General features: G+C 32.7%; 1 protein-coding gene across 4 annotated transcripts in view; it reads left to right on the top strand.

The window, feature by feature from the left end:
* EPHA5 (EPH receptor A5) overlaps positions 1–14,728 on the top strand; it is a 345,340-nt gene that overhangs the window by 248,090 nt on the left and 82,522 nt on the right. For 2 of the 4 annotated variants that reach the window (XM_038556196.1, XM_038556194.1), the window contains exons 7-8: positions 6,415–6,574; positions 13,680–13,782. In XM_038556196.1, the coding sequence (XP_038412124.1) occupies positions 6,415–6,574; positions 13,680–13,782 (263 nt within the window). Of the gene's footprint in view, positions 1–6,414; positions 6,575–13,676; positions 13,783–14,728 lie in introns of all 4 variants that reach the window. The other 2 variants (XM_038556195.1, XM_038556193.1) reach the window with 1 other exon arrangement.

Here is a 14,728-nt window from a genome sequence, read left to right as displayed (position 1 = left end):
TTTGAAAGTGTTGTAAACACTTAAGTTCTTGACCTTCAGCAGTCACTGCAGTGTACCGCAAGGAAAAACACATAGGGTTATAGCCATTAACCCTGCATAATTCCTGTGCTTTTAAGGAGGTATGGTTAGATACGATGTGAATATAAAGTATAATTTTTAAATGCATATAAAAACCTAATACCATATTATAAACTTTATTTTAAAATTTGAGGGCACAAAATCAGAAATGTATGCTTCACATTTCCTACATGTTCTCAATTTCTTCTTCCCTGAGTTGTATCTTGGGTCCATTCTTGCGTGTTTTGCCATAATAGTCTAAAGGCAATAGTTATTCCTCTTCCTCTTTTCTGAATCCATAACCAAGTGAGCCATTGATAAGGAAATAATACAGATGGAAAATAAAGGTCAACCTAAATTTCTAAACTGGATCTATAGTATAGAGCTTGGATATGTATCATCATAAGTGTTTTCCTACACTTCCCACACCTATATTACTTTTATTTTTATACAGTCTGGATCTGAGTGGCATACATTACTTAGAACAACCTGACTTCTAGTAAAGGTTATTAAAAATAGAAATGAACTCAAACCAGACTCTCACTGGTGGGTAGGAAACTCTGACTCAGGAGTGTGTATTCTATCAAAGTAGGGGTAGAAAAGATCACAAACACATGCACAGAAGAAGATCCCAAAAGAAAAGGAAAGGACTCAGCCGCACATACTCAATTGCTTTCCCTAAACTCACAGAGCCATCACTTCTCTTAGAAGGAATAGTGACGGGAGTAGGAAGAAGTTAAAGACTTACTTTGCAATCTCAAAGAAATTGTCCAAGCTAGGGCATTGGTAAAGAGAGAGGGAATAAATGGTTCTCCTTATACTAATGCAAAAATATCAGGAAAAAAATACTTACATTCTATTAATGAGAGTTACTTAAAAATTCAACATTCTGTGTATATGTGTAGATGAAAGAATATAGGTAAATACATTGAAATGCATTAAACTAATACATAGTATTATAGAGATTTTTTAAATGTTTCTTTTATTCATTTTAACAATTACCTGTGTAAAGATAATGACAATAAACCCTAGTGTTGGGGGTGGAAGAAGAATAATGGAGATGTCTTCATATCCTTTCTAGGTTTTGAATACTGTACAGTATTCTTATATTGTTTTTATCAATAGGTAAACAGTAAATTATTACTTTCGAAGGATTACATAGTTATCCTAGGAGTGACTTGCTGGTGGCATTACAAATACCTATTAGATCATTAGAGAACATAAGTGAAGATACTTATATTTCATAAATAATGTATTATCAAATATAATATTTACTAAGAACGTCTTATGAGAATGCCTATGAGACCAAACTATTTTGGTATAAGGGCACCTGGCCGGCTCAGCCAGTGGAGCATGCAAATCTTGATCTTGGGGTTGTGAGTTCAAGACCTATGTTGGGTATAGAGATTATTTAAAAGTAAAATCTTAAAAAACAACATAGTGAGATATGGTTTAGAGTATTTATTGTAAAAAAAAGAAGACAAATCAAGTAAAATGTATTGATATTAATATTGCTCACTGATTCTTGTTTTCTCTGGGAGTAGTAGTCTACATTGCATTGTAAATTCTAGAGGTCTACAATCTAAACACATGCTATATCCAAAAAAATAATTTGTTAAATTAAGGCTTACATTCTTTATTCGTTTTTTGTAAATTTTATTACTGCATACTAACGAAAAGCTGTTTTATATATATATATATATATACTGATTTTTGGTAAGTTATATTCATTGAGTTATATTCATTGTAATTGAGGTTGATTTTTTAAAAAGTTAAAATGCATAATGGCATTTAAAAATAATGACGCACCAGGGTTATTGGCTGGCTGGCTCACTTGGTAGAGCCCACAACTCTTGAACTTGGGGTGGTGAGTTCAAGCCCCAAATTGAGTATTGAGACTACTTTTTAAAGATAAATTTTAAAAGGATTTATAAAAAAATTAAAAACCTAATGCACCCAAACTCTATATTTTAATGTACATTGTAGATGAAATAAAGCTTAACAGCAAGAAGAATAAAATTTGACAAATTGTTCTTTCTCTATATAGTTAGTTGTTCTTACCCCTGAAGCAACTAGTTGGATCAATGTCTGGTTTTCTTTTTAGTTTCTAATGAAATTACCCTATTCTAACCCTTAAGATTTACCTTTATTTTTTTTTACTATTACTTACCAGCATGTACATGAATCTCATATGCATAATACTCAATAAAAACAAGGATTTATCATCTTTTTCTCTTTTTTCTTTAAGCAGAGTTTTTCAACAAGTGGTGGGGAGAGTCCTTTTCTCTTAATATTCCTTCTAGTGAATTTTATCCATGTGGAATTATTTTCTTTATAGTTCAATTTTTAAATTATCCTTATTTCATGAAAATTTAGTTTTACATTTAATATCTTACATTTGATGCTGTATTAATACATTCTATTATCTGCATAACTCAATATAAGAAAAAAATAACTTGGGAAAATATTTCTGTATATAGTCTCAAAAAATGAATAGCAACTTGTCCACTCACATTCATTAAAAGCAGCAAAACTTTCATCTAGTACATTATTTTGGGGAAGTTATTAACTTCTCTTGGTCAGTGTTTTTCTTTTTACACTGAAAATATTCACAGAACTTTTTTGCCAAGCTAAATTATTGAGCATACCAATAAAATACCTGAACGTTTTTTTTTTTTTTTTTTTAACACACTCGGGGTGGGGGGTGGGGAGAAAGGAAAAGGATAATGAGCTTTTATAGCATGTACTGAGGTAGGGGTCCTGATAGGTTTCCAGAGCTCATTTTGAACCTTCAGAATGACACCACCATCTTATTGGATGGCTCTTGGCCAGACACAGGTGGCAGAGCTTTCCAGGGCTCGTGCATTTGCCAGCTGGCATTACTGCCTGCGATTGCCCTGCTCTAATAGAGGTCATTGGGCCTCTCTGCTCCTGCATGGTGATGGGCCCATTGCCATCTCTTAATTAAAGGCAGAGGCAAAGGGAAGCTGCCCCTTGGCAGAGTGTTTGCCAGCTGGCTCCTTCTGCTGAGGCCCTCCCCTCACTGCATGTGAACAGTGTTTGCTAAGCAGCTGGGGAATGTAGCTCATTTGCTCAGCAGGAGTGTGAAGGCAGCAAAAGCCATTGCCCTGACCAGGAATTGGCAGCCTGGTGGCCATGGGTGTTGATGATATGTATATAAAGTTGGTGATAAAAAGTAAATTATAATACAACAGTGACTGAGTGGAACAGAAGCAAATTTTGGAACTACTTAGGTAATTCAAAATGTACATTTATGGATTTTGATCTCTTACATATATGATTTGGTGAGTCCCTCTGATATTAATGCATTCAGCTGACCCTGAGAGACAACGTACAATTAGAACTCAGATAAGGAACTACTTAGATATATATGTTAGTATATAAAACAGAATGTTGCATAATTTTGTGCAATTGATATTAGAACCTGTATTATTTCAAGCAGAAGCAGCATGCCAGTTTCCTCGGAATGTTTCCCCTCCCCTTCATTTGGCGAAAGTGTCAACTTCTAATAATTTTACAAGACATAATTGTTCCTTCAATAGGAGTTTACAGCAAATTCTTTGATTATTTTTTAATTAAATTTGCCATCATGCTACAGACTCAAGTCACATTTACCTAGAACCTGTTATGATGTGGAGATTGTGCTGGGTGCTATGTGCATCATCTCTCTCCATCTCTATGTGCTCACAATGCTCTTAAATAAATAATTTTATCCCAATTTAAGGAAGAAAAAGACAGGTTGAGTTGTGCTTCCATATTTACACACTTCTTTAGGCAATAGCATGGCTTGAATTCTAACCATGATATTCCTGTGTTCTTTTATAAAACAAAACAAAAACCCTCTTACTTCACATTATAAATGTTAATATTTTATATAAAAATCATATTTATATCAAATATACCAGAATCTATAGTTTTGTCTAGATTTTTTTGCCTTATCTTAAACAAAATACAAATAATAGCATACAGATATTGTATCATTTCTTATTGAAATCACTGAGGAGTCATAGCCAAAGTGAAAAGTATAATCTTATTGAGAAAATCTTGCATATTGGGTCTTAAACCTGAGCAGCCATATATCAGTAACTACAGCAGTTTATAGAAACTATTTACCTCCTTTAAAGGGACACAACAAGAATTGTCTGCCTTTTTTTACTGCTTTATTCCCAGCATGTAGAAGGGGTAATAGAGCATAGAAGACAAAGTTAGTAAATGTTTGTGAATGAAGAAAATGACTGACATTACTAGGTAAAATTTTATAGGATTTAATGACCTACTTTAAATCCTTGCAAACGCTAGTAATATTTCTAAAACACCTTAAAGATTTGGCACTTACAAGTCAATGCACAAAAAAATATAAATAAAAAATAGTCATCTTTGTGGAATGAATCAGAAAACCTGTTTGCATTAGAAATTAGAACATAGATTTAGTTAGAAATTTGGATGAACTTAACCCTAAGAAAATTCTGTATATTTGACTGTATTAAATGAGGAATGGTAAAACTGTTTTTAAAAAGTGTTTGATAGATTGTATATTTTAGATTGTATTGGTTAGAATAGAATGTGATTAGCCATTGATTCTGATGTGTCAAATTAGAAAAAAAAATAAAGGATAATTATGACAATGAAAACATGTAGTCTTTAGTTTATGAAGTGTTTTCACACGCATTACTTTTTTTTCATTCTTATGACATCACTATGAGGATATCCAGGCACTAATTTCTTTCCAATCTTACAGATAAGGAAACTGAGGATAAAAGTAAAAATGGACTTGCTGTATTTTATTTTTTCTAAAGATTTTATTTATTTATTCATGAGACAGAGAGAGAGAGAGAGGCAGAGACACAGGCAGGGAGAGAAGCAGGCTCCATGCAGGGAGCCTGACATGGGACTGGATCCTGGGTTTCCAGGATCACACCCCGGGCTGAAGGCGGCGCTAAACCACTGAGACACCCTGGCTGCCCGACTTGCTATATTTTAGCACATGGTTTCTGTGTCCACATTAAAGTTTCAGGATGGTATGCTGCTGTTGATGGTAACTTCAACAGAGAAGGAGCATCATTTGCATTTATTTTGCATTTTAATTGTGTTAAGAAAATTAAACAATCACCATATTCCCTATTGAGATGCTTGAGTAGCAATTATTATATTCTTTTCAATTTTTGAAGAATTGAAAAATTGTTTTCAATTTTTCTCATTTCAGAAAAAAAAATCCTTTACATGTTATGCCCATTAGTTCTTAAGAAACTCAATACATATTTCTATTAGTAAATAAAATTTTCTGAAATGATCTAGAAAATGATAGTTTATAGTCAACAATCAAGATAAGTAAAGATTAGTTCCTAAGAATGGGGGGAATCTCTAACCATTACCTATGATTAAGTTATCCTGTAATATCTATCAGAAATGTAATAATTGTGAGGATACCTTAAGGAAAAAAGCAAGGGTAGCCAATAATTTACACAGAAAAATACATGGGAGGAGAAAGTTCAAAATAGGGACTCTGTGTATTTAGATTTTTGTAGGGCCAAGATTCAGTGTGTAGGTTTGAGATTCAGTGTGGCAACTTCAGAGGTAAGGAAAAATTACATTTGTATGGTTAGTCTAGACTCTGGTAGTTATCAAAATAGGAACAGCTTTCTATTTGTTTCAGTTTCCAAAACTACCTTTACTGTAATATATTTTTTCACTCCATCTCCATTTACTACTCATCCAGCTTAAACACAGAAGTGTGAAAAAATGGAAAGATTTTTGTAAAGAAAAAAATTGCTTATTTACAGTTTTTCTTTAGTAATCCCTGTTTAGACTTAATAAATTGAAATTAAAGTTCTCCAGCAAAGTCCTCATTCCCCTTCCCAGGTCCTAAATATAATTAGAAATCAAATTTACCAGAGATATAAAGTATAATTCTTACCTGGCAATATTTGAGACATTGCCATCTTTCTCTATGAACAGGAAGCATGTTTGATGTACTCCAATAAAACATTTATGAGAAAAATAAGCACACAATACCAGTACTAAAATAGAGTCTATAAAACAATTCATCTCCTGCAAATCATATTTTAAGATTTTATAAATTTATTTGTGCTGAAGACAAGTATGGCGGATGAGGGGAGAACATGTTACCCACCATCGTTGAGTTTTAGGAAACACTTTAAAATTTCATGTATATAGCACACCTAGGATGTATATATTTTTTTCTAAAAGATTAAATTTGTACGAATATCAAAGCTATTAGTTTTGGATTCATTTTCTGATTTATGATTCTAAGTTTTATTGTCAGGAAGTAATTCATATGTTGACTTTTTTTTATTGTATGTGCACGTGTAACCCAAGGACCAGGAAACCAGCTATACAATCATCAAATCTAAGGAGACAACTGTAACTGCAGAAGGCTTGAAACCAGCTTCAGTGTATGTCTTCCAAATTCGAGCACGCACAGCAGCAGGCTATGGTGTCTTCAGTCGAAGATTTGAGTTTGAAACTATCCCAGTGTGTAAGTCATTTTAATTACTGTCAACTCATGTCTCTGTAATGGTTACCAGAAAAGAGTCAGTAGATCAATACTCTCCCTGGGCACTCTGTCAGTCTCCTGCTCCTCTCTCTCTCTCCCAGGCATGACCCCTTCGGGTAGGAAGCATCTGTCATGCTATTATGGTAGGTTAGTGGGTTAACACATCGGTCCCTGCTCCTCATCACATTTGGTCTCCTGGGAGATGAAACATCAAGAGATCCTTAAGAAATGTTTAAACCTGCTTTTAAAGACTTTCTTTCCACAGCTGCCATACTTTATTGAATTATTGCCATTGAGTTTTACTTGTTTTATTGAACAATGTTATCAGGCTTAGTCTTTCTATGAAAATTCTACCAGGAGTTTGCATAAGTATTAAGTTTGGCAAGAAAATGGCAGTCTCAGCAACCAATCTGATTGTTTTGGAAAATCAAAATCTCTGGCAGTATCCCTGAGTAAAGGGCCTAGAAATAGTTCTGGAAGACACTTCTTGTACCATTTTTTTTCTTTTTTTCTTTTCTTTTCTTTTCTTTTTTTTTTCTTGTACCATTTTAAGAATAAAATAGCATAAAACATTTTTTTCTCTTTAACCACAAACAAAATATTTAAATTACTTGTCCTAAAGTATATATTAAAAGCAAGATTAGAAGAAAATTTACTTTTATTTATAGATGAAAAACCGACACTATTAATATTTTGTTATGAAGAAAGTAACACAGAGGAGTAGTGTGAAATGTCAAATATGTGTGTGTATGTATTTTCATTTGGTGCATGACAGTTAATACTGACTTTGATGAGTTACCAATACCGAGGAAATTCTATCTTATCATTCAGGTATGTTAGGACAGAAAATTACCTGAAAATCATTAAAAAGATTTTCTAATTGGTTACTCAATTCATAAAAATGATGCATGATGTTATTAATTTGCTTAATTTTTAAAATTTATAAATTTTAATTTATGTTATACCTAGGACATAAAATTGTTACAAGGGGATTTTCTTTTTCATCTACATTATCTTATATGTCACTCACATAGTCCTAATGAATGCAAACAGTAAGCACAGGATCACAAAATCTTTATTTTAGAAAGGTTATTTGTCTTGAAGATTTGGATGGGAAAACCTCAGAAGTCTTTCTCTCTCAAGCTTTATATTTTATAACTGCCTATTACCCACTTTATTTTAATTTTGTTACATATATAAATCATTCCTTTTCCCAATAGCAGTGATAAAGAATACCAATAAATAAACAGCATGAATGAAACCATCCAGCCCATCTAGTTCACTCTTTTTATATGGTTTCTTTTAACATAAGTTATCTTGAAACTTTGAGACTATCACTGAATCTTTCTTAACTCCCACTTAACAAGATTTACCAAACACCTTTGTGTTTCTTTTATGATTTATTTTTCTCCAATGCATCACTTCCTTTCATTGAATTCTTACCTTTTTAATTCAAATTTGTATAACCCAATTGCTGGGATAATGCTATTCTGTTTTTTAAATGAAATTTTTATTGAGATAAGTGTAGTTTTATATGCAAATGTAAATGCAATGCAGAGTTATCTCTTGTACAATTTTTTCAGTTTTCCCCAATGCTAATATTTTTAAAATATAGCATAATACCACATTCAGGATATTGACATTGATGCAATCCACTAATCTTACTCACATTCCTTCTACTCCTTTTTATGTATATGTGTATAGACATATGTCTATTAAGTTGGATACGATTTGGTCAGTGGTGTAGATTTGTGTATCTACTATCATAGTCAAGATACTAAATAGTGCCAACATCACAAAGATCTCTTGGGTTGCCCTTTACAACTATACCAACTGCCTTTGGGAATAGCTCCTATCCCATAACTAATCACTGACAACTCTTAGTTTCTAAACATCCATATCTAAAAATATTACATTACAGAAATGTAGTAAACATGGAATCATACAGAATGTGAAAGTTTAGAATTGACTTAATTCCCTGGCAATTCATCTAAATTGTTATGTATACCAAGTTTGTTTCTTTTTATTGTTGAGTAATATTCTATGGTATGTGTAGACCACAGTTTAACAGTTCACCTGTTGAAGGACATCTGGGCTAATACCAATTTTTGCTATTACCAATAAAGATGCTATGAATATTCATGTACATCTTTTTGTATCAATATATGTTTTCAATTCCCTGGGATATACCCAAGAGCACACTTGCTGTGTCATATGGTAATTTTATGTTTAATTTTGTAAAAAATTGCCAAACTGATTTTCAGAGTGGCTGTACCATTTTATAGTCCCACCAGCAATGTATGAGTGATCACTTTCTCCACATCCTCATCAGCATTTGCTGTTCTCACTGTATTTTTCTTTTAGTCATTTTGGACAGGTGGGCATGATATCTCATTATGGTTTTAATTTGAAATCCCTGATGGCTAATGATGTTCAACATCTTTTCATGTTTGTATTTACCTGCCATGCTATTTTAAATATCCCCACTAACTTCTATGTACCGATATTACATATCAAAAATCGTAGCTTTGATCTAATTATCTTAATCAAGAAAATTAATAGTGAGTTACAGCTGTGGTAGAAAGATCCCAAATTCTCAGCCTGGCCTTCAAAAGCACTTATAACCTGGCTTTAAATCTTTTCAGCTTAATGATTAACTATTCAAATATATGGCTAAAATATAGAGAATACCTATGTAATATTGTTTTGCAACCAGGAGTACAGGAAGCAAAGTGAGGTAAACAATGTGATTTCTCAGGGTATGCTACCTTTAAGTTTCCATGGATAATATAAGTATATAATGATTGAAAAAAAGAAACATTATTTACTAAAGAATATTAATGTTTATAACTAATATTCTTTTAATAGTAGTGTTACATTGCCCCAAATTTGCTTGTAAGCATTCCCAAAATATTCCTCAGCAATTCTTCCAAAACTACATGACATATAAAAAATTAGGAAATATGAGTGATTAGAGATTTTTATTTTTAACAATTAAAAAACTTAATAATATATTAAAACACTAATCATAGATCATATTGGGCTTACAATTTTACCCTGATGTTAAAGAATGAAGTATGAAGGCATTGACAATACCTTATCAATTCTATATATTTAGTTAGTTAGTTGATATATTGGGGATATTATTGATGCTGTCAGGTCAAACAAAGGAATAAATTAGTACAAAATCTTATTTTAATTAATTATTTTATTTATTCATGAGAGACCCAGAGAGAGAGGCAGAGACAGGCAGAGGGAGAAGCAGGCTCTATGCAGGAAGCCCAATGTGGGATTCGATCCCAGGAGCCTGGGATCACGCCCTGAGCCAAAGGCAGATGCTCAACCACTGAGCCACCCAGGTGTCCCAATGGTACAAAATCTTGATGAGTTATTTTTTACTTGAAAAAGCTCACTAAACAATTAATACATTTGAAAATAGTAAAATATTTAAAGCCCATCAAGGAAATTAGAAAATGCTGAACATTTTTTAAAAAATGAAAATATATTATTAAATTCTTCCTCGTAGATCCTTAATTTAATTGTCTGTTATACAAAAATATCTTATATAAGTAAACAGTAGATAACAACATGTAAATATGAATCTTTGTGATTTGGCATTACAAAAATATTTTCAAAAAATAATTTAAGCATTTGAAAATGTTTAGTATACCATTAAGTTAATTTTTTGCAATATCTTAGCCCATACTATGTATATTTTAGCCTATTGTTAAATTAGATTAGTTCTATAAATTATTAAAAATGAAGCATTTGATGATATGAAGCATCCATATTTTTTCTCAAAATTAATACTTTGGTTAGTGTGAAATTATCCTATTTTATCCCTACTTCTGATTAATCATGCTGTCTCCTTCCAAAACTGAATCTTAGAGTTTCCAAAATGACATATTGAGGCCAGAAAGATTTGTTAGAATTTGGTTAAAAGGGCTTTTGAATGCTAGTTGGAGAATTTGGTGTGGTTTTTTTTTTATATAGATAGTAAGAGTTTATGAACTTCTTGATCAGAGAAACATGATCAAAGTGATATTTTTAGATATTTATGTGAGTACATAGAAGGCAAAGGGAACACCTAAAACACTAATGAACCGTATGTCAGCAGATATGAATCAAATAGATGAGTGTTGGATGAAAAAACTTAATTCATGTATAAAAACAGAGGAAACACAAAAATGCTTATTACTTAATGGGCAAGTCAGAGTTAAGAAAAATTTAGTGACAGTTAAAAGAAACCAGAAGAAAGGAGATAAAATTAGTCTGGTTTGTGGTTTGATTTATAGCATCTTTGTTTATTGATGTGGTTTTGTTAATGCCCTTGGGGGTGGATGTGGTATAAAGGTTGATTTTAAACATATTGTTTTTATATGAAAATAACAATCCAAATAAAAAGAAAGAAGTCCATTTTTTTAAATAGAGTGTTGCTTTGAAGAGAAATAAGAGTTGGAAATATAAATTTGGGACTTACCAGCTTTGCATGCAAAGAAGTAAACATGAGAGGTAGGAAGAAAAGGAAGAAGGAAAAGAGAAAGACAGAAAGAGAGTGAAGAGCTAAGGAGGGAAATGTGGAGGATTAGGAGCCAGCACTCATCAGAAATTGTTCATGCATAAGATGTGGGGCGAGAATGTGGAGCCAACAGAACTGACAGAGTAATACTTCTGAGTGGGAAAAAGGGAAAACAGCTTATCTGATGTCCTAGAAACCAAGAGGAACAGAGTCTCAAGGTTGAAGTTTATGTTCAGAAGGGTTAAATGCCTCATTATCGTCCATGGTAAAGTAAATGCAAAAGTACTTATTGCATGTAGCCAGAATATCACATGTAGAACTCATTGGCCAAAGAAAAGAAGTTTCAGAGAGAATTTACATTCTCAGTTATCAGACAATGAGGCTAGTTCTAGATACGTTAGTCTAGATGGTGAAAAATAGGAAAGAATAAGAGTGATAAAGAGGATCAGATAACTATATGTGGAAATATTATCTACTATTTATTTAAAGCTGGCAATAGTTGCTAAATATTATCTCTAAACAGAATTATAATGATCCAGGAAAATTATTCCTATTTGGAGATTAATGAAATGGGACTTGATAAGGGTAAGTACTTTGCTTTGGCCCATATACCTAGTAAATGTTGGACCTATTTTCAAATTTAAGTTGAACCAACATCAGTAAGTTTAAGGATTTGTTTCCCCCCAAAAGAATTATCTATTTAGGCTAGGAGGTAGCAAAGAAGTAGCCTGTAAGGAAATGAAATACTCTCCTGGAGGGAAATCATTGAAGGAGGCACATCTTTGAAGAGACAGGAAGGATTTTAACCTTGGATTTATATAAAGCAAAGGAAAACTGAAGAACCATAGAGTTTTACAGTTTTATTTAACCATGGAGTTCAGACTTGATCACTCTCTTTTACCTGTAAGATTATAGATAAATGTTTCATTTCTGAAACATGAGAAGTGGTAATGAATTAGTGTTTTGAGAAAATGAGGAACTCATGATGGGGGTGATTTTGTTAGGAAATTAATAAGAGAATCAAAATAAAATAATTGGAATAGCATTTAGAGCCCAATTAAATAACATATTATGAACCAAGTCTAAGAACATTCCTCTTGCCAAAAAGAAAATTAAAGAACTGAGAAAAAGCAATGGTATGAGTAATCTGAGTTTAGAGATTAATAAAGCAAATCTTGGAGAAGGCATAGTGGGATAGTGAATTAGCTTTGCCTTACCCCATTTATACTGCTCACCAGCATTGAATTCCCTACCACAGACTTCAGCATCAGATATTAGGAGAGAACAATCAAGATAAAGAGCCATTGAACTACAACTATTATTATCCAAGAAAAGAGAGGGTACATAGATTTTGATCATCAATAATAATCTTTCTTGAACATGAAGAAGCTACTGTCAATATTTGGTTTGAAGACTGGTCCGAAAGCATAGAAAGTATAGATAAAGTATAAGAAGGAGTCAGAAAGCCAGTTTTGCTTTGAAAGACTCAAGGGAGAGGTGACAATAATAGAAAGGGAAGTGTTTGGATGTCCAAAACTATTGATTAGGCCAAGATCTGGTAAGGAGTTATAAGAAACAAAATGTGGAAAGTATAGTTGTTATTACTTTTGATGACTTAAAATTTGTTATGAAGGTGAGCTAATGCCACTCTGAATTTATCAAGATGATTATATTGTTAAACAATAGTAAGTATCTTATTGAGCATTTCTTGAGAACATTAGTAAAAGTTATTTTATTCTATACGTTTCTTATTTTAATACAATACAGTTATCAGCACAAAATAAATATCCCTGTGCTTTTTGAAGCATAACTATCTAATCATGTCCATTGCCCCTTATTATGGTAATTGTACTGTTAAAATATAGGATATTTAATCTAAATCCATGTATTTGAAAGATTATGTAAATGAATCCACTCTTACTGCTGGCTTCTCAAAGTTCTATATATATGCCTTGATATCTTTCAAAAAGTAGTGCTACACATAAAGTATACTCACTGTTTATATTCTGTTTGAAATTACAGTTTTTAAACTTGCTTTCAGAATAATGACATTATATTAACTTCACTGAAGTCATAGCCACAACATTTTGGAGTTTAACCTATGTCTATGTGGGCGGGGGGGGGAAACACAAACCCTGTCTGATATATTGATTTTTTTTTTCCTAGAGAACAGCCACATGCGGATTCTAAAATGCCAAATTTCATATACTTAGCATCACCTATTTAGATGAAGGTGTTTGATCTCAAGGACTAAGTTTCATTTTATCTTGCAAACCCCCGATCCCTAGATAAATACTATGCAAACAATTACATTCATTTTTTATGATGACAAGGAAATAATCATTGACTTAGTGATTCTTTCAAATTTCCATTTGGAGAGTAAATATTTTCTCCTAGAGATGTCTTTTCAATTACACACCACTGAGAAGAGATATGAGGGGGAAATCGCGGCCAAGTGTGGGGGATTGCTTAAATCACGCATCGATTACTGACTATTAAGCAGCTCTTATTTGAATGCATATGATCTCTTTAACCTCGGGCTTCCTTTCTTGTGTCTCCTATCAGCAGTTGCAGCATCCAGCGATCAAAGCCAGATTCCTATAATTGCTGTGTCTGTGACAGTGGGAGTCATTTTGTTGGCAGTGGTTATTGGCTTCCTCCTCAGTGGAAGGTAAGAGAGGAAGCTGTGATTCTGAACTTTTGCCCCTGATCTCTTCTTTACCTTGATCTGGCCATTTGGCTGTGAAGCACATCCCACAACCGTATCAGTCAAGCAATGTATCAGTAGATAAACTCAAGTATGATGTATTTTTAAGCTTTACCTTGTCCATGTTAAGTGCTAACTTTTAAGTACAGAATTTCTCTTTTTTCAGATATGCTCACTTCACAAGAGTTAATTATTAACTTGTTATGATTTATTCTACCTTTAACCATCTTTTTTCTGATATAGCATTTTAAATGTGATTTTTTTCTCTCAAAATTATTTATGGTTGTCTGCTTCAATTTTAGTGTTGGGGAAGGCCTTCCTGGTAAATTCAGAGGAATAAAACTAATAATTCTACTTAGGCAGCATTCAATCCTAACAGAGTGATGAATACAATACAGACACTCTGGCAGACCAACATTCTGAGAAATAATCAGCCCTCTTACATGACTGCTTTTATTTTCAGCCTCTGAATGATTTCAACCTGAATACATCAATAGTGTGTACTGATTGAAAGTGAATTTTACTGAATGTTGTATCGATACATTAACATGTGTGTTACACATCTGCATTTTTCATTTTGAACAAAAATAAAGGAGGTAGAGGCCCAACAACAACTTTTGTAGAAAGTATTTCCTGATGCTGAGCTGAGCATAATCAACCCTCTGAAAAAAAAAATTTTAAAACACAGTGAGTAAATACATCAACACATCAACCTACAACAGACATATTTCCATTTTTTTTATCCAGGCCATTGTTTGAAAGGATATTCAGTAATTAGAGCTGTCCATTTGAAAATGTTTTGGAATGAGACTATTGCAGAAAATTTGATGAAAGTCTTCATGGAAATATTTAGACTTGCCTAAAGATGTGAAATTGTAGTGTTAGGTCCAAAAAAAGTCAGAAAATCAAT

This window comes from Canis lupus, chromosome 13 (assembly GCF_011100685.1).
Source record: "Canis lupus familiaris isolate Mischka breed German Shepherd chromosome 13, alternate assembly UU_Cfam_GSD_1.0, whole genome shotgun sequence".
NCBI classification, from domain to species: Eukaryota; Metazoa; Chordata; class Mammalia; order Carnivora; family Canidae; genus Canis; species Canis lupus.
The sequence above is the reverse complement of the archived record's forward strand: the minus strand, read 5'-3'. Positions and strand labels throughout refer to the sequence as shown.